Genomic DNA, 20,619 nt, shown 5'->3' with positions numbered 1-20,619 from the left:
TGATCATAGTTCAAAGCAGCTTTGAACTCCTGGGTGGGCTCAAGTGATTAGTTTCTTTTACAGATTCCTCTTCCTGCACCCGTTCCCTAAAGCAGGAGTCCCCAGCCCCTAATTCCAGACTGTGGCCTGTTAGGAACCCGGTGGCACATCAGGAGGTGAGCAGCAGGTGAGCAAGCATTACCGCCTGAGCTCCACCTCCTGTCAGATCAGCAGCAGCATTAGATTCTCATAGGAGCTGAAACCCTATTATGAACTGCACATGCGGGGGGATCTAGGTTGTGCACCCCTTATGAGAATCTAACTAATGCCTAGTGATCTGAGGTAGAACAGTTTCATCCCAAAACCATCCTCACCACACCCCTGTTCGTGGAAAAATTATAATCCATGAAACTGGTCCCTGGTGCCAAAAAGCTTGGGGGCCACTGCCCTGAAGGATTCCCTTCTTTTAAAAAAAATGTTGGTGTTAAAATATACATAAAATACACCATTTTAACCATTTTAGGTGAACAGATCAGCCCTCTTTTCTTCCTACATACTCTCCCTGAGTACTCTCATCCATTCCTGGGACTTCACCTCACATAATGAAGGTTTCCAGCTCCACTTCCCTAGTCTGCACTTCTTTGAGAAGCTCCAGATTCATTTGTGTGCTGCCTACTAAATATTTGTACTTGTGTGTACTACAGACACCTCAAACAGATCATGTCCCAAACTGAAATCGTCTCTCCCCTATAATCCTTCACCTCCTACCTACAAATCAGCTTCTTTCCTCCACATTTCTAGTCTTAGCGAATGTTTGCTTTCACCTCTGGTTGCTCAAATCAGAAACCCAGTCACTCTTGATTTCTCTCCAAACTCTCCATATAAATCAATCATCATGTTCTATTATTTCTACAACCTTCACAATTCCTGACTCTGTTCACACATCTTCATTCCCACCGTGAGTTTAGACCATCGTTGCTCACTTGGATTATTTTAAAAACCTACTGCTACTTGTCCTGTCTCTACTTTGCCCCTCTCCAATTCCTCCTCCACAGTGTAGCCAAAGTGATCTTCTGAACTATAACTCTTATCAGGCCACCTCCCTGATAAAAGCCCTCCCAGAACTTCCTGTTAGTCTCGGGGTTAACCCTCATCTCCTTCACACGTTGTATGTAGCGCCCTCTTGTCTTCCCAGCCTTATATTTCAGCTGTATCTCGCTTAACATTCTACAAACTGCTCAGATTACCACCAACACATCAGGGGTCATTCCCCTCTGGGTCTTTCTATATTCTGCTCTTTCGTTACATTACCCCCCTCCCATCATCTCCCTTCGCTTAGCTAGATAACTTCAGCTTAGCTTATGTTAGCTCTTTTAGGAAGCCTTCCTCAATGTCTAAACGCCATTGGGAGCTCTCCTATGTACTCCTGCACCGCTCTGCACTGATTCTTATCATAGCACGTTTTACATTGCTCAGAAATTGCCTGTTTACTTGTCCTCTGCCTCTGATGAACTGGGAATGCCTTGAGGGCAGGAGCCTCTTGCTTACTGCTGTAGCCCAGTGCCTAGCATGCTGCCTGGCACACCGTGTGTACCAGATATGTATTTAATAAATGACTTACAGAGGGGAAGATGCCAAGGCATTTTCAGATAGAAAGGCCGGGATAAAGATTTCAGATAGGCCAAGATGTTGAATTAACAGACTCACATTCAAAACCAACAAAGATACTAGAAGGTTTCTAGGGAAAGAAAACAGAGATGCACGTGATTTGGGAAGATATTTCAAGCTGACTCACCATAGGAGAAGGTGTCTGGCATGGGAACCCCATGTCCAGCCAGTTCTTGGAACGTCCAGAATTTGTTGATGCAATTTAAAATGCTCTGTGGGCGATTGACCAACCGGCAGCCCAGCTTCTCCAGGTGTCGCAGGACAGTGATGTCACTGTCTGACTGCACTGAGGGTGTGGGTACCCGCACAAGCACTACATCCGGGAAGGTGGTGAGGGCCTTCTGGTTTAACTGGAGGCCTGCAATTCAAGGACAACAGTGAGTGCTGTGCCTGCTATCATTTGTCCACCAGAAGAAATGGTTCCAACAGACTCTTCAAGACTGAACCTAGCAGGAACAGAGCCTCAAAAAATGGCCCTCTGGACATCCTGGTGTACAAAGAAACTCTACAGGCAACCCTATATGCCAAACAAATGGGCAGAGCATGATCATGAGGAAACACAAAGGAATGAGCAGAAACAAAGCATACCAAGAATAATCTAGGTTAAAAGAATCCACAGGAGATATACAGTCACCTTCCTTCCCATAGGACAAATATGACTCAAAGTGTGGTGGCTTGGGAGGCTGAAGGCTTAATGAAAAGGAAATAGTTTAACCTACTTCAGGAATCCCTACCACTCTTTTATATCTGATTGGAATATTATATAGCCTTTTTTTTTTTTTTTTTTGAGACAGGGTCTTACTCTGTCACCCAGGCTGGAGTACAGTGGCATGATCTTGGCTCACTGCGACCTCTGCCTCCCAAGCTCAAGTAATCCTCCCACTTCCAACCCCCCGTAGCTGGAACTATAGGCATGCACTATCATGCCCGGCTAATTTTTGTGTTTTTCATAGAGATGGGGTTTCGCCATCTTGCCCAGGCTGATCTCACGCTCCTGAGCGCAAGCAGTCCACTCGCCTCGGCCTTCCTAAGTGTTGGGATTACAGGCATGAGCCACTGCGCCCAGCTATGCAACCATTTAAATGATTTTATCAACATAATGCACAAATGTCAATGTTAAGTGAAAAAACAGGATACAAAATTATAAATAATGCATTATGATCTCAACTATATAAACAGATACAAGTTGGGAACAGCTAGAGGAAATACACCAACATTTTAACAGTAGGTAATGGAATTACAGGTAATTTCTTCTTTATATTTTATACTTATCTGTATTTTCCAAAATTTCTCCAAGTACTGATTACTTTATAACAAAGAAACTTTCTGAAAAATCCATCTACTAAAAATCAGTTCAATTCAATATCAAAGAAAACTAGAATGCATCCAAAGACAACCAATCCACTTCGCAGACGTGATGCTATATTCCACTGGGTTAAATAGGAATATTAACTTGAAGTGAAGACTCAGAAGAACATAAGCACAGTCTTCAAGTTTCTGAAGGGCTTCCGTGCAGAAGAATTATTTGGCTTGTCTTCTGTAACTCCAGGAGATAGAGATATCCATAAGAGCATTATTTTGTCTGTTCACTGATGGATCCTCAGCACCTAGAATAGTGCCTGCTGCATGGTAGGCACTCAGTGTTTGTTGAATTGAATAGAAATTACAGGGAGATGGATCTGGGCTCAACAAAACGGATCCTTTTCCACTCCCTTAGGATGTAAGGGCCAAGGCTCATCACTCAAGGATGGTATAAGACAGCATGTAAGGGTAAGACGGGTTCACAGCAACTCGCTTGGTCCCTCCCAGTCCTGACATCCTATGGCTTGTATTACTCTAAGTCATTACCTAGGTCTCTATGGTGTACCCAGAATCTGGTGATGGAATGATGCAGACAGGATATGGAATGAGGAGGGCAATGAGAAGCTAGTTCAAGGGATTATACTTGGTCTGCTCTAATTAACCTTGAAGGAATCTCTAAAATGCTCTAAAGAATATATGATATTATTTTATTTTATTTTTTAGAGACATGATCTTGCTGTCACCCAGGATGGAGTACAGTGGTGTGATCACAGCTCACCACAACCCCTAACTCCTAGGGTCAAGCGATCCTCCCACCTCAGCCTTCCAAGTAGTTGTGATGACAAGTGTGCACCAGCATGCCTGGCTAATTTTTTAAAAAAATTTGGGGAGATGCAGTCTTGTTATGTTGCCTAGGCTGGTCTCAAACTCCTGGTCTCAAGTGATCCTCCTGCCTTGGCCTCCCAAAGTACTGCGATTATAGGCATAAGCCACTGTGCCCAGGCAAAAAAAAACCTTTAAAACACAATTTACAGAGACACTTTATAGGCTTTAACCCAAAGCACCTTCTATTTCGTAAGTGATATTATACTGCATAACCACATAATTCTAGGGGGAAAAGGGTGCTAATGAAGTTACAATTTCTCCACCAGGTGATGAATAATATCAATACAAAAACTCTAAGCACAAAGATGAAAAGCAAAACACCCACAAAACTATTCTATGGCTCTGAATTGCACCCTTTCCCCCATGCTAGGAGCTATTTCACTGATTAAAAAGGGGAGGCATAGGTACAATCATTACAATAAACTGTTTTTTGTACTTCCACTGATCGTGTGAATCCAAGGAACTGGAACCTAATTCTCAGGAATGATTTATAAAGAGCATCCAAGTTATCTTCACTTTGCCGTCAGAAAACTGTATCACTTTTAGATGCTTTTACTGTTCTTTGAAAAATTCTATTGCCACTTACAGCCCTTGGGGGAAATAATATGAAAGGTAAAAGTAAATCATGTGTAGCAGCCTCAAAAGTGGTTGGAGAAAAAAGAAAAATATTCAAGTGGCTTAAGATAGTAAATACAGAACACCCAGGACGACATTACACAGTCAGATAATATATGTGAAAATGCTTTGACAACTATAAAATGCTATACATATGTAAGGCACTGGCATTATTACTACACAGACATTCTACTAAGCAAAGTAGGGACAATTTATGGAGATTTTTACCACCTCACAAGAAAAACAGCTTTACAACAGAAACATGATCTAGAGAAACAAGAAGCAGCAAAAACGTCTGGCTTTCAAATCCCAACATGAGACCACAGACAAACAAACTTCTAAATGGGAAGCAAAGAATTCAATCATTTCTGGAAATACCAACCACAAGTGGACAGAGACAACTCAGCCTCAACGAGCAGATTCACACAGACCTAGGAAGTCTTACCAGGACTTCATTTCTCTTCTCCAAAGGTAAATCTTTGGGCCTGGCTCATTCCAACTGAAGCCTTTAATAAATGAAGAATGGAATGGGTTAAAGTGTAGCCCAAAAGGCTCTACTAAGCAGTTAGACAGGTCTTGTGCATGCTGGCTGTCCAGCCCTGTGCAGAGAGGGACACGACAGGTTTAGGGACGCAGTTGCAAAACTAATCACAATCTTTGCCCATTGACACAGCTCTTTTTTTTTTTGAGATGGAGTTTCACTCTTGTCACCCAGGCTGAAGTGCAATGGCGTGTTCTCGGCTCTCAGGTTCAAGCGATTCTCCCATCTCAGACTCCCACGTAGCTGGGATTACAGGCGCCTGCCACCACACCCGGCTAAATTTTTTTGTATTTTTAGTAGAGACAGGGTTTCATCACGTTGGCCAGGCTGCTCTCCTGACCTTGTGATCCGCCTGCCTCGGCCTCCCAAAGTGCTGGGATTACAGGTGTGAGCCACCGCGCCTGGCCCTAGCTCTGACATTCTTGCCATGGGCAACTTCACATGCCCCCTGCTCTTTGCCATTGTCACTGCCATCATATTTCTAGTAGTAGGAGACAAGCAGCAGCTGCTCATAGTGGCTTCAGTGGGAGCAACAGTTCTACACAGCCATGGCCAAGGACAATTTGGATTTAAGGATGGCCCTTGGCAAAACTGTCTGTAAATTTTGAGACTTTAACCATGTAAGCAGTCTCCCTCTCACCATTAACATCTCTGCTCAGGAAAGGACCTAATGAACCTAATACAGGATGGTGCTTAATCTATCACCTTTCCCAGGATCCTTAACATTTCCGCTGCAATCTACGGACCTCAACTCAAGAGAATGAAGAGCCGATGCAGGATACCAGGAAGGACAGGGCTCTGCTTGGTTGCTGGTCAATAGAAGGAAAGCCCTCAACACTCAGAGGCTCACGCCCTCCAAGCAGAGACTTCATGTGATTGAATACCCTAGTGCTCTTAGGTATCACCTTAACTTGGGGAGAGGGAGAGGCAGCTGAGTTGTTTCTGGAATATTTTGGGGTCTCCCAGACTCATGGGTTGGGCTTGAGATTTATTATGTTTAGCCTCAAACCACTTAAAAAAACTAAAACAACCACTCTATCCCCAAACAGGTCAATAAAATATTAGTGGAAAAAAGATCAGACCTCAAACAAGTTAGGACAGTGACCAATTGCCAACCCAGTTAAAATCAACTTTTTGAAACCAAAATAATATTGTCTCTATATTTTAAAAAAGAATAATCTACTTTTGTGGGTAATTGTCTTCTGATTTCCTTTTGAATTCTCTATTTATATTTGGAAATATTTTAATGTATTAAAAACAAGATAGAAAACCAGGATAACTTTTCCCAAAGAACAGAGTCTGTTTTTTCTAACCCATATATTGGATTCAATTAAATTCTACATGACTTAGGCTGGACACAGTGGCTCTCGCCTGTAATCCCAGCACTTTGGGAGGCCAAGGCGGGTGGATCACCTGAGGTCAGGTGTTTAAGACCAGCCTGCAACACAGTGAAACTCTGTCTCTACTAAAAACACAAAAATTAGCTGGGCGTGGTGGTGTGCATGCCTGTAATCCCAACTACTTGGGAGGCTGAGGCAGGAGAATCGCTTGGGAGGCAGAGGTTGCAGTGAGCTGAGATCGCGTCATTGCACTCCAGCCTGGGCAACAAGAGCAAAACTCCGTCTCAAAAACACAAAAAATTTTTCATAACTAGACTTACGTATTTGTATGTGCAATAGTGAAGAAATGCACTTTATGATAAAGAGAAATAGCTTCGGCCATGAACAAATCTTTATTGGAAAGCAGAGTTCTAAAACTTAACCATTCTCAATGATCACACCAATAGAGGGAAACAGAGGCATGGATAATAAAAGGTGCTATAGTTCAGATTAGAATTCGGACAAGATTTTTATTGAGCATCTATTGTTTCAGGTTATTTGCTAAGAACTTTCACATATTATCTCGTTTAAATTAAAGGTGCCTTATAATACAGATCCTTGGAATAGATTTGACTATAAATGTCTTTGCATTTACACAAAGCCAATACATAAGTCATCACCCTCCAACCTGTGCACGCATGTCACTCACATATGTGAGCACACGTGTGCATCCTTGGATTCACTAAAGAAAGCTTCAATACTAAATGGATGTCTGGTACGCCAGAAAAAACCTTCATGTACAAAACAAGCAGAAAAATTAAGAAAACAGCAGGAAACTGAAGGATGATAGCAACCAAGGACCCCACTTATGGTAGCTTTTAGAACCATTATATTTGAGCAGGATCATGTAACAGTGGCTGGCAGTGAAAGTTACCAGAAAGGAATCAACTATATAAATAACATGAGTAGGCCAAGCGCAGTGGCTCACGCCTGTAATCCCAGCACTTTGGAAGGCAGAGGCAGACAGATCACCTGAGGTCAGAAAATCGAGACCAGCCTGGCCAACGTGGTGAAACCCTGTCTCTACTTAAAATACAAAAATTAGCTGGGGGTGGTGGCAGGTGCCTGTAATCCCAGCTACTCGGGAGGCAGAAGAATTGCTTGAACCCGGGAGGCAGAGGTTGTAGTGAGCCAAGATCACACCATTGCACTCCAGCCTGGGGGACAAGAGTAAGACTTTGTTTCAATAAATAAATAAATAAGATAATCTACTTAGCACTTCAGATTATCTTGTGTTATGAGGAGGATGTGTCATCCAAACATGACTTGGTGCACCTCCATCAGTTTCTACCTTTCCCCTTATTTCTTCCTACCCCACCCACAGCATTTTTTTGTAAAACAGTTATTTTTATTCTTAACAAGTAGATGCCACACCCCTCCTCCTTCCCTTTTAAAGTTCTTTGTGACAATGCGGAAAGAAATCTCACCTCCACCTCACTAAAATGCACAGACATTTATGTGGCCATTTTCTCTTTCCACTAACTGTGATTTTGAGGTGATTTAATTCAATTCAACATTTACTGAACTGGTTGGTATGACTCAAACACACTATTAAGCAGGAATACAAGGTTGAGTTAGACAGTCTCTGCCTACCAGGAGATTATAGTCTCCTCACAGAAAAAGATAGAGACATAACTTAAATACTCATTTTTTTCACTCATGAAACACATTTATTGTTTCACATATTCATTCAGTGCATATTTATTTAGCACCTACTTTGGGTCAAGCCCTGAGAAGCTCAATCAGACAAGTATTTAAGTGCAAGTAGTCTATTTGGATAGTAATTTCAGGAAACGTTGGGAGGGGCGTAGAGAAGGGAATGAGGCAAACAAAACATACTTTATCAAGTGAGTTACCACCTCTCAGCAACCAGAGCTGAATCCTGCTGAGGAACTCTAGGAAATGGCTTAGTACATGCACTTCAGCTATTCCACCTGAGAGGCCAGGGAGTTGATGATTTCAAGTTTTTATTTTGAGACAGGGTCTTGCTCTGTTGCCCAGGCTGGAGTGCAATGGCATGATCTCGGCTCACTGCAACCCCCGCCTCGTGGGCTCAAGTGATTCTCCTGCCTCAGCTTCCTGAGTAGCTGGGACTACAGGCACAAGCCACCACCCTGGCTAATTTTTGTATTTTTTGTAGAGACGGGTTTTCACCATATTGCCCAGGCTGGCGTCGAACTTCTGAGCTCAGGTGATCTGTCTGCCTCGGCCTCCCAAATTGCTGGGATTTCATAAACTCATAATTTCTACCTCTCAGGGTAGGAGCCACCAGGCCCAGCCAATTTCAAGCAGTTTACACATCAACTCAGTTTTTGGTTAAGGCTGCTCCAGGGGCATGGTGTTAATTTCCTGACCCTTCTGGCTTGCAATACATGTGTGGGCAACATGGGATCCTGTACCAGACAAAGCCCTCTGACAGGTGCAGGTGCTGGTAGTCAGAAGCCGGGCCCTGGTGCAATCAAATGGTGAAAGCCAAAGGGACTGACAGGGAAGGAACAAGCACCGTCTTCTTAAGGGCTGGGCATGGGAGTTGAGAGGTGTGAGTAAAACAAACAACATCCCTGGAATTTAAGACAGACAACACACAGTTGTTATTAATGCTATCAATGTTCTGTGCAGAGCACCTGGGTCTCGTGGAGCCGCAGGAGAGAGAGAGGAGACTGACTGTAACACAATGTGCTAAGTGCTCCAACAGACCTACATCAGGGTCCAGGGAGAGCAAAGGAGGAAGGAGCAGTTAAGATGATTATCTCTGCCTGGGGAAAGAGAAAAATCAAGGAAAGTTTCAGAAAGAAAATGTTGACTCCTTGTGCCTCTAAGCTCTGAAGAAATGTTGAAAACTAATAAATTCATAATCTCTACCTCTCAAACAAATCAACAGTAAGACATTGCATCTTATAGGCACTGAGTTCAAGAATGTCTCAGGGCTAAAGTAACTCCTTGGAAAGGCCCTTCAAGAAGTTGAAACAACATGAGATGAAAGGTAATTTGGCAAAGTGGATACAGTATTGGCCTTCAAATCAGAGTCCTGATTTATTTAGCTGCTATCATTTAGCTTGGCAAGACACAAAAATCTCTTCAGTTCTGTCTCCTCTTCTATAAAACGGAAGGGCCCCAGAACCTGGCAAAGCTTCCTCCCTCATCTCCCTTGCCACCTCACAACATGATCTTTCTTCAGCTATGAAGACAAAGCTCAGCAAGTCCTTCTCCTCTGTTCATATCAGTCATCCAAGTCTCCGTCTCTGACGCCACATCATTTCCCTGGACTCTAGACCCCACATGGCTCTGACACTGCCTTTTCTTTCTTTTTTTTTTTTTATTATACTTTAAGTTCTAGGGTACATGTGCACATGCAGGTTTGTTACATATGTATACATGTGCCATGTTGGTGTGCTGCACCCATCAACTTGTCAGCACCCATCAACTCGTCATTTACATCAGGTATAACTCCCAATGCCATCTCTTCCCCCTCCCCACAATAGGCCCCAGTATGTGACGTTCCCCTTCCCATGTCCAAGTGATCTCACTGATCAATTCCCACCTATGAGTGCGAACATGCGGTGTTTGGTTTTCTGTTCTTGCGATAGTTTGCTGAAAATGATGGTTTCCAGCTGCATCTACATCCCTACAAAGGACACGAACTCATCCTTTTTTATGGCTGCATAGTATTCCATGGTGTATATGTGCCACATTTTCTTAATGCAGTCTGTCACTGAGGGACATTTGGGTTGATTCCAAGTCTTTGCTATTGACACCACCTTTTCTCATTCCACCCTCCACCTCTTCCCATCTCCACTCTGCCCTCTGAAACTCAATGGGCAGAAAATTCCCTTATCCTCAACCTTTTCCATGTGCCTTCCCATCACCTTCCCTTCACCTTTTTCTGAGTCCAGCTTGCACCCTGTCTCTCACCAATGGCACTGCTTCCCCAACAGCCCTCTAAGTTGTGGCTGTTTTCTCCCCTCTTGCCACAGATTACTGGGCCTAGATATCCTCCTTGCTCCTGACTGCAATTACCAGATCATTCTGCCTTCTCTCCTCCCTAAAATATCCAGCCTGAATCTCATCAGGCCACACAACACATCACCCCTTCTTGTGCAAGTCGTCTACAGAGCCCAGGTCACTCCCTCTCTTCTTGAAGCTTTAGCTCCTTACTCCCACACTGTCAGAAATATTGGTGCTTTCCATGTCCCTATGAAGAATCCTTTCAATGCCAAGGACTCTCAATGTCTTGACCTCCTTTTCTCCAAAGATCTTCTCCACCATCCCACCTCAGCTACCACTCCTGGTTACATTCTAGACTTTGTGCAAGAATCTTTATTCTAATCTCCAACCACTCCTCCTATCTTTCCAGCTTGCTTCCTCTAGTACTATACATTGACCCAGCTATGCATTGACCCCACAAGAAGCTACCATCCACGGGTACCACCATCTTTTTACTGTCCCTCCCTTCATATCTTCAACTTCCCTTCTTATCCTATTCAAACTCCACAGGCAAGCACCATGATCACTTCCTGCATATACCCTCAAATCCTTGCACCCACTTAGTGTTTAGGTAAACCACTACTCTGGTCAGACCGATCCAACCCTCTACATCATGTCCCTCCTTTGTAATGAAACATACCTAGAGAAAATACACAAACATGCTGTCTTGTCTCAAGGGCACCCTTAATGTCTGGCAATCATTATACTTCCCTGGTCCCTTCACTCAACCTCAACACTATTTCACACTTTCTCTTCTTACCTTACACCTTTATTACTGTGTCCCATCTTCTCCTTCTTCCTATCTCAATGTGAAAAATTGAAGCAATCAGAAAAGACCTTCTCTGTAAGTTCCCACTATCACATCTATTCACCCACCTGCACCTGTGACATACAGATTACCTTCTCTGTTCTTATAATGGCTGAACTGTCCTTACTCCTAGCTTAGACCAACCCCTCCAAATACGTGGTAGATCCCAGCCCTTCTCAGTCGCTTAAAGCACTGCTCCTGCCATTTGCCTGTCTCTCCTACATCACCAATTTCTCCCACTGTATTAGATCATTCACGACAACACACAAACGTACCGTTACGTATCCCTTCTTTATGAAAAGTCTCTCAGCTGGGCACAGTGGCTCACGTCTGTAATCCCAGCACTTTGGAAGACTGAGGCGGGCAAATCAATTGAGTTCAGGAGTTCGAGACCAGCCTGGGTAGCATGGTAAAACTCCATCTCTACTAGAAATACAGAAATTAGCTGAGTGTGGTGGTGGGCACCTGTAGTCCCAGCTACTCAGGAGGCTGAGGCAGAGGTTACAGTGAGCCGAGATCGCACCACTGCACTCCAACCTGGATGACTGAGCGAGACTCCATCTCAAAAAAAAAAAAAAAAAAAAGGAAAAGAAAATCCTCTCAATCCTGTCTCACTTTGCGCTCCCATCCTGTTTTTCACCTTCTCTTTACAACAAAACTCCTAGACTGTTTAGATTCACTCTTTCCTACCACTTACCTGAAACTGCTCTTCCTGGGGCTGCCAATGCTACATGCACATGCTAAATCAATTCTCATTCCTCATCCGACTTCATCTACCAGCAACTTTTTTTTTTTTGAGATGGAGTCTCGCTATGTCACCCGGGCTTGAGTGCAGTAGCATGATCTCTGCCCACTGCAACCTCTGCCTCCCAGGTTCTAGCGATTCTCCCACCTCAGCCTCCAGAGTTGCTGGGATTACAGGCGTGCACCACCACACCTGGCTAAATTTTTTTACTTTTAGTAGAGACAGGATTTCACCATATTGGCCAGGCTGGTCTTGAACTCCTGACCTCAAGGGATTCACCCACCTTGGCCTCCCAAAGTGCTGGGACTACAGGCAAGAGTCACTGTGCCTGGCTTACCAGCAACATTTGACCATGATCTGATCACATCTTCCTTCTTGAACAACCTTCTCCACTTGGCTTTCAGGACACCCACTCTCCTGGGTTTCATTTTTTTTTTTTACTCAGGATTCTTTGCTAGTTTCTCCTACTCACTCTGCCCACTAAGCACTGGAGCTCAGTCTCTGAACCCTTCTCTATCTATAGTCACTCCCTTGATAGGTGTGTAAAGGTGCTCCTAGTTTTATAGCTCCAGGCCAAGCCTTTCTCCTGAATCCCAATCTTTCCATAAATGGCTACCTGACATATCCCCTTGGATGTTTAATGTGCAACTCACTGAGTTCTGATATTCATCACCTGCCCAACCTTATACCTGTCTTCCTTTCCATATCACCAAATATCATATTTTATTCTTCCAGCTTCTCAGGCCAAAAACTTTGGAGTCCTCCTTGACTAGTCTTTCCTGAACACCCAATATCTGATCCAGTAATAAAATCCTGATCACTTTGTCTTCAAAATATGCCTGAAGCCAGTCACTTTTCACCTTATCCCCTGAAATCCTTCTAGCCCAATAATTTCTTCTCACCCGAAATGTAGCAATAACCTCCTAAGCAACCTCCCTACTTCTGCACTTGGACCCTCTGGTCTATTCTCAACAGCATAGCCAGAATGACTCTGTAACCCATTAGGCAGATCATGTCACTTCTCCGATCAAAAGCTTTTAGTGGAGGCTGGGCGCGGTGGCTCACACCTGTAATCCTAGCACTTTGGGAGGCTGAGGCAGATGGATCACGAGGTCAGGAGCTCAAGACTAGCCTGGCCAAGATGGTGAAACCCCATCTCTACTAAAAATACAAAAATTAGCTGGTATGGCGGCATGTGCCTATAATCCCAGCTACTCGGGAGGCTGAGGCAGAGAACTGCTTGAATCCGGGAGGCGGAGGTTGCAGTAAGCCGAGATCATGCCACTGCACTCCAACCTGGGTGACAGAGCGAGACTCTGTCTAAAAATAAAATAAAATAAAATAAACTTTCAGTGGGCCAGGCACAGTGGCTCATGCCCATAATCCCAGCACTTTGGGAGGCCAAGATGGGTGAATCACTTGAGGCCAGCAGTTCGAGATCAGCCTGAACAACATGGCAAAACCCTGTCTTTACTAAAAATACAAAAATTAGCTGGGTGTGGTGGTGTGTGCCTGTAATCCAAGCTACTAGGGAGGCTGAGGCAGGAGAATGGCTTGAACCTAGGAGGCAGAGGTTGCAGTGAGCTGAGATTGCACCACTGTACTCCAGCCTGGACAACAGAGTGAGACTCCATCTCAAAAAAAAAAAAAAAAATCCTTCAGTGGATTCCAGCTCATCCAGAGTAAAAGCAAAAGTCCCTCAGTGACCCACCAGGCCCTATGTATCTGCTTCCTCCCCACCCACCTCTCTGACCTCCTCTCCTGATACTCACATCTTGGCTCACTCTGCTCTGCCACGCTGGCCCCCTTGCTATTCCCTGTTGCCTAAACTACTGTACTTCCAGATATCTAAATGGCTTGCATCCTTGCCTCCTTCAGATCTTTACATGGATATCATCTTCTGGTGAGGACCACCCCAGCCACCCTGTCTAAAATTGCAATCCCCTCTCTTACCTCCAGAAATGTTCTCTTTTCTTTGTTTCTCCTTAGCTCTTTTCACCAATATACTATACTTTGCATTTACCTTGTTTACATTCTATTTTCCCCATCTAGAATGTAATCTACTTGAGAGGCACAGATTTCTGCCTACTTTATTCTGGTGCCTAGAAACAGTACCTTATACACAGTAGGCCATCAACAGATATCTGTTGACAGGATTAAAAAAATGAATAAAATCGTAATAATGAGCATGAAGCCTGCCTCTGTTCCCATTCTCCATTTTATCCCTACTGCTTAGCACAATGCCTGGCACACTGGGCACTCAATAAATATTTGTTAAATGAAATAAATGAATGTATAGGATTGTTGAAAAGATTAAGACACATAAAATATACTAAAGTATTAATAACAGAGTTAAAGGAATGAAGAATCAGTATTCCTGTCAGTTCCTCAACACAAAGTAATCTAAATTTATCACTTTCTCATAGTGGAACCTGGAGTTACATGTTTTCTTTTTTTTGAAACAGGGTCTCGCTCTATTGCCCAGGCTGGAGAGCAGTGGCACTATCACAGGATCCTCCTGCCTCAGCCTCCCAAGTAGCTGGGACTACAGGTGCACTCCACCATGCCTGGCTAATTTTTATTTTTTATTCTTTGAGATGGAGTTTCACTGTGTCACCCAGGCTGGAGGGCAGTGGCGTGATCTCCGCTCACTGCAACCTCCGCTTCCCGGGTTCAAGTGATTCTCCTGCCTCAGCCTCTTGAGTAGCTGAGATTACAGGTGCACTCCACCATGCCTGGCTTTTATTTATTTATTTATTTACTTATTTATTTATTTATTTATATCAGATGGAGTCTCGCTGTGTTACCCAGGGTAGAGGGCAATGGCGCAATCTCAGCTCCCTGCAACCTCCGCCTCCCAGGTTCAAGTGATTCTCCTTCCTCAGTCTCCTGAGTAACTGGAATTACAGGTGCATGCCACCAAGCCTGGGTAATTTTTGTATTTTTTTTAGTAGAGACAGGGTTTCACCTTGTTGGCCAGGCTGATCTCAAACTCCTGACCTCAAGTGATCTGCCTGCCTCGGCCTCCCAAAGTGCTGGGATTACAGGCACCTGCCACCGCACCCCATCTAATTTTTTATTTTTATAGAGACACGGTCTCTCTAAAACATTTTTCAGAATATGTTATAGGTTTGTGTTAAAACAATATAAACCCAATTATAATCCAAAAACAATTATAATCCAAATTATAATTGTTTCTCGGGACAATGGGTAAAGTGGCCAAGGAAGTGGCTGGAGTGAGATGAGGCTAGCACTGACGTATGTAGATGGAGTGAGATGAGGCTAGCACTGACGTATGCAGATTCAGTGTCCTCCCTGCTAGTGAGGGGAGTGGCAAGGAGGTGTGGATGGGTGGAGATGACACAAACATCTCTGAGTGATGGCTGTACTCCCTTCCACCAAGCAGGCCCAACAAATTTGGTGGAAGTGTTCTGGTAGCAGCAGCAGGTGGTTCAGAAATCTAGGAGTAGGGGCCAGGCTCGGTGGCTCACACCTGTAATCCCAGCACTTTGGGAGGCCGAGGTGGGCAGATCACCTGAGGTCAGGAGTTTGAGACCAGCCTGGCCAACATGGTGAAACCCCGTCTCTTCTAAAAATACAAAACATTAGCCCGGTATGGTGGCACATGCCTGTAATCCCACCTACTTGGGAGGCTGAGGCAGGAGAACTGCATGAACCTGGGAGGCGGAGGTTGCAGTGAGCTGAGATCGCGCCACTGCACTCCAGCCTGGGCAACAGAGTGAGACTCCATCTCAAAAAAAAAAAAAAAAAAGAAGAAGAAGAAGAAGGAAAGGAAATCTAGGAGCAGGGCTTCAAGATCCATGAAGGATCTCATCTACTGGTTCTAAAACTCTTCCTAACATGGTTCATGGGGTGTAAAAACTCCTGTTAGAAACATAAACTAAACATCTATCCCACTCTCAGCCCTTGCGGTGAGCCTACAGATATAAATGTGGACCCAAGGGGTAAAGCACATTCATGCAGCACTCACATCTATTTGGAAATATATGGTAGGTGCTCGTACTCATTCCCTGACCGTTCTTTCCACGAGTGTTGTACAGTGGTATTATGTGCATTGTAAGATGTCGGGCACAAGCCTTTAGCAGGAACTGAAGTTAAAGATCAAGTTTTCTGCACGAAAGTTAGTGTGGTACTGTTTCCTGCCAGTGTCTTCTTGCACAGTGATGGGAGTCCATCCTTTCTCTGTGAGCCTTTGGTTGCCTTTTAGTGATCTAAGGTAAGACCATTTCCTTATACAAATGTAGACAGAATCCACCCATTCCCAACTCTTTTAAATCTGACTCACCTGATTACTACAAAGACCCAAGTAAAAGGATCCAAGAACACCTGATTTAAAGAATCTGACCTAGAATTTGCCATTTAGCTACCAACGCTTTAGCTCTGAATGTAAGGGAAGGAATGCTGAATCATCCTGCTCCTAAGAGACAAACAGTAACACAACCTCATTTCCAGGTCAGACTCGTTTTATGTCTTGGTAGGTATCTGTCCCTGAGTTTGTTACTATACTTGTTTCTTGAGCCAATTAATCATACAGAGCTGTGGGTGGACAAATAACTTAATTCTTCCTAGTGAATCTGTCCTCATTTACACATCCCCTCATGATCTCCCCCACACAGAAGCTCCTTAGCCCATTGCAATAAGTCTCACATACTTCAAATTAGCTTTTAAGACACTTCATTCAGTCATCCAACAAACATTAACTGAAGGCCTACTATGTACCAGTTACGAAGCACACATTTGAGCAATCCTGGTTCTTCAGAGGGAGGGGGAATATAAACTGTATAAATAGACAAATTATAGCAAAATATGATGAGTGCTATTTTAAAAGGTATGGACAAAGCTATTTGGCAGCAGATGGAAGAGAGGGACTGCTTGGGGACAGAGAAAGGAGCTCAAGCAAGCCTTTTTAGAGACAAGTGACTTGTGCTGGATTTGAAGGATGAATAAAGGTGAACCATGTGGGAGGGAACAGTGGGCATCCGAGGCAGAGGGAATTTTAGTGCAAGGTCTGGAGTCACAGACAGGCATGGTGAAATCAGTGTAGACCAATGCAAAGGATAGAGTGGAAGAGAGGAGACAGCGTTTAGACCAGAATTACTGAGTATTGGTCCTAACTCCCAGCCGATGCTATATTCCCATATATCCTTATTGGCATTTAGAAGAGCTAATAGGTAAAAAGAAGCTACACCTATGCCCGGCACAGAATAAACACTATATACATATAGAGAGAGAGCTATGACCATTATTATTATTCTGTGCATTCTGGTGTTATGTTCATCACTTTATCCCTAGGGTTGAGGATATTTAGTACATATTTGTTAAATGAATGAAGAACTTGCTGTTTCTAAAAATGGACATGATTTTCATATAACGCTACACCCAGCAAAGAGTGAAGGAAGGCTGTTTTCTACAGGATTGCTTCAGTCACCTAAAGATCATTTTCCTCTCCCCACTGTCTCCCCACTCAGATTACTAGATTAAAAATAAAAATCATGAAAACTTGTAATCTCTTGTCTGAATCCTATTTCCAGATATAACCTGAAACTCTAAGCCCTGGATTTGGGCTCCCACTAGCCTCCAGGGAGAAAAGCTCAGGAATGAATTTAAGCAATTGGCTGAGGCACCGCCCATACCTGCCCCAATCAACCCCATCATCATATTCCTACATTAACATAAAGAAGCAATGGAAAGGAGTGAAGGCACAAAGGCTTTGTAAAGGTGATACCTGAACTTCCTAAATTATAAAATTACGTTCCAAAGTCACTGTCTAGCCTCAACATAACTCAATTCACTTCAATTCCACATCTTCTGAGAAAGGTACTATAGGCTACAGACATCCTAAAGGAAGTTTATTCCATATCACTGGGCTAGAAATTAGAAGACCAAATTTTTTAACTTTAGGTTTTCTGTTAACCAGCTGGATGGCATTGAGGAAGTCACTTCACCTCTTGGAGCCTCAGGTTCTTTGTAAAATGAAGGAATTAGAATGGATGATCTGAAAATCCTTTCCAGCTCTCACATTCTATAATTCTCAAACAGTAAATAGTATCAATATCATCATAACTATATATTTCTGTATTTCAACGCAAGTTGAATTCTGGAATTTTTTTTTTCAAGAAATACTTTGGCCAAGGGTTTTCTATAGTTTGACTACAGAAGAAACTGAGAACCAGAAATCATATCCTGATTCATCAAAAAAATATGTATTGAGAGCCTACCATGTGCAAGGCACTATTCTAGCCACTATTATAGCGCCGAACAAAGCCAACAAGGTCATTCTCATGGGACTCACTTGTGCTTTAATTAATCTGCTTCCATAACAAATCTTTGGACAGCTTTGGACAGCAGAATTGGTGATCTAATAGTTTTGTTCTACGTTTTGTGATGTGTGTGGGCTACCTTGGAATTAACAAAAACTAAAACTGCATCAAAAAATAACTGTCTTCAATTTCTCCATCAACCAGGCAAACAGCTGTGCAGATTTTCCTGTAGTTAAAAAGAATGGGCTGGGCACAGTGGCTCACGCCTCTAATCCCAGCACTTTGGGAGGTCAAGGCAGGTGGATCACCTCAGGTCAGGAGTTTGAGACCAGCCTGACCAACATGGTGAAACCCTGTCTCTACTTAAAAAAAAAAAATTACGAGGTGGCGCATGCCTGTAATCCCAGCTACTCAGGAGGCTGAGACAGGAGAATCACTTGAACGCAGGAGGCGGAGGCTGCAGTGAGCCAAGATGGCACCATTGCACGCCAGCCTGAGCAAGAGAAAAAAAAAAAGAATGAACTCCTGGTTTGTCAATAGATTAAGGTATTTTCACACACGAATTCCATTAATATTTAAGACACTAAACAAAAGGGTTTGAATGTTTCCTGTGGCACTAGCATTTAATTTTATCTTTTTCTAGGGCTGATTCTTTAAAATGCGGTTTTAGATACAGAGCATTTTCTTGCTCTTACAGAATCTGTGACGGTTCTACAACCTGAAGGTGATGTGGAATTTGGCTACTGTATCTCAAAAAAGAGACATCTTTACAAACTGTAAAATAAATAAGCAAAAAGTTCATCCTGGGTAGAAAGATGAACATGTTATTTAATCTAGGTCGGTGAAATACAACAGATTATATAATTTAAATATGATACTGAAACACATAAATTTAAAGTGAGAGGAACCTTAACCTTTAGTTTCTATAAATGAGAATCCTGAGATTCAAAGACATAAAGTGGCTTGCCCAAAGCAAAGCCAAGATACTTGTTAACTGCAAAGCTGTAATAGGAATCCACGTCTGCAGATTCCCTGTTCAGAATTCTACTTCTACGTTAACTGTGAGAGTTTTTTAAATCAAGGAGAGAGGGTACCGGTTGCAGCTGAAAGACATTGTTGTAGATTAAATGTAAAGTACCTAATGTTTATGGTATATTTCTCCAACAGGATATACAATCTGATATTAAGTATGAGGGGACTTCAATAAACTTACGGATGAAAAAATCTATAACAGCTATATTCCACTCAGAAACAGGTCATATTCAAAAATCTCACTTGGAAGTAGTCTTTCCGAATTCGAAATCCTTCCCCTGCCAAAGCAAAGTAGCAAATTACAAGCTTATTTAACCAGAAATAATTGTTGAAATAATGCGAACAGTAACCCAAGATGCACCCTGAACTGGGCGCAAATCCTTTTGAGTCCTGGACTCCCTGAAATGGTTGGATGCCTCCAGTGGAGCCCCACAGACACTCAAACAGCAAGCCAGAGGGAGTTTTCTGCGTCAGGGATTCCTAAATCAGAGAGGCCTGTATTAAGGATATATGAAAAAATAGTTAACCTTTTGAGGTCAAACCCACAGATGACAACCATGTCTTACCCACAAAAGTCTACTGAACATAGCAGTGGAGTGATCGGTGAGGCCAGAACTGTCTGAATCTGAAATCCCGACTCTTCTGGAATCAGAATTCAACGCTGCTAGGGAGAAGGATGAGTTAAACCCATCAAAGGTCTACACTCCCACTTTACACTCGAGAAGTGACTCCAAATCTTTCTCAGATTTCCCCCATATGTGGCTTTCTAGTTTGGAAATAATATTCTATGTGGTGCACATTACTGCTGCTCACACACTCCTAAAAAACTTTTTTAAAACAGTCATCTTAATCGTAATTTTGTAAATCTGTTGTGGGTTTCTAGAAACCTCAGAGTCTAAACTGTCAAGGTATTGATGCGAGCAGGATTTGCAAATTTGGGGTTTAACAGCCTGATTTTCCTCGGACACCCGGGCGGCTTCAGGTGAATTTGGGTTTCTCACAAAATGAAGTCCCCTAAGTAAATTAAATCGCGTTCTCGAATCTTGGCCTCGGGGCAGGTGGTGGTGGTTAAAGAAGCTATGAAGGTTAGCGGCTTTCTCCAACCCCAAGAGGTCTCGCAGCGGGAGTGCAGTTGGTGTGCGGGCCTGAAGGAGGCTCCGCTGCGGGAGGCCCGGCGAGCTCGCCCACCCGGCCGGCTCTCATGGACCCCGGCGCGCCTCCCTTGCCCTCCCGGGGCCCGCCTCGCTCACCGAGGTGGCCGCCGACGATGGTGACGGCAATCTGGTCCATGAGCACCGCCCGGAAGCGCACGTCCTGCTCGGAGCAGCGCTGCCGGAGGGCGCGCAGGATCTGCACCTGCGGGTAGTCCTCGCGGATGCGCCGGTCCGTCAGGAACCAGA

The 20,619-nt window shown here is 43.6% G+C and overlaps 1 protein-coding gene across 1 annotated transcript in view; it reads right to left on the bottom strand.

The window, feature by feature from the left end:
- Window positions 1-20,613, bottom strand: part of RIMKLA (ribosomal modification protein rimK-like family member A) — a 33,881-nt gene extending 13,268 nt beyond the window's left edge. Inside the window, exons 1-2 of the mRNA XM_011944931.1 lie at window positions 20,470-20,613; window positions 1,775-2,005 (exon numbers count right to left, since the gene is read on the bottom strand). Of these exons, the coding sequence (XP_011800321.1) occupies window positions 1,775-2,005; window positions 20,470-20,509 (271 nt within the window). The 5' untranslated portion in view covers window positions 20,510-20,613. The remainder of the gene's footprint in view (window positions 1-1,774; window positions 2,006-20,469) is intronic.
- Between the last annotated feature and the right edge of the window lie 6 nt (window positions 20,614-20,619).

This window comes from Colobus angolensis, unplaced genomic scaffold (assembly GCF_000951035.1).
Source record: "Colobus angolensis palliatus isolate OR3802 unplaced genomic scaffold, Cang.pa_1.0 Scaffold106, whole genome shotgun sequence".
Classification (NCBI taxonomy): domain Eukaryota; kingdom Metazoa; phylum Chordata; class Mammalia; order Primates; family Cercopithecidae; genus Colobus; species Colobus angolensis.
This window is presented reverse-complemented; position numbering and strand designations above follow the sequence as displayed.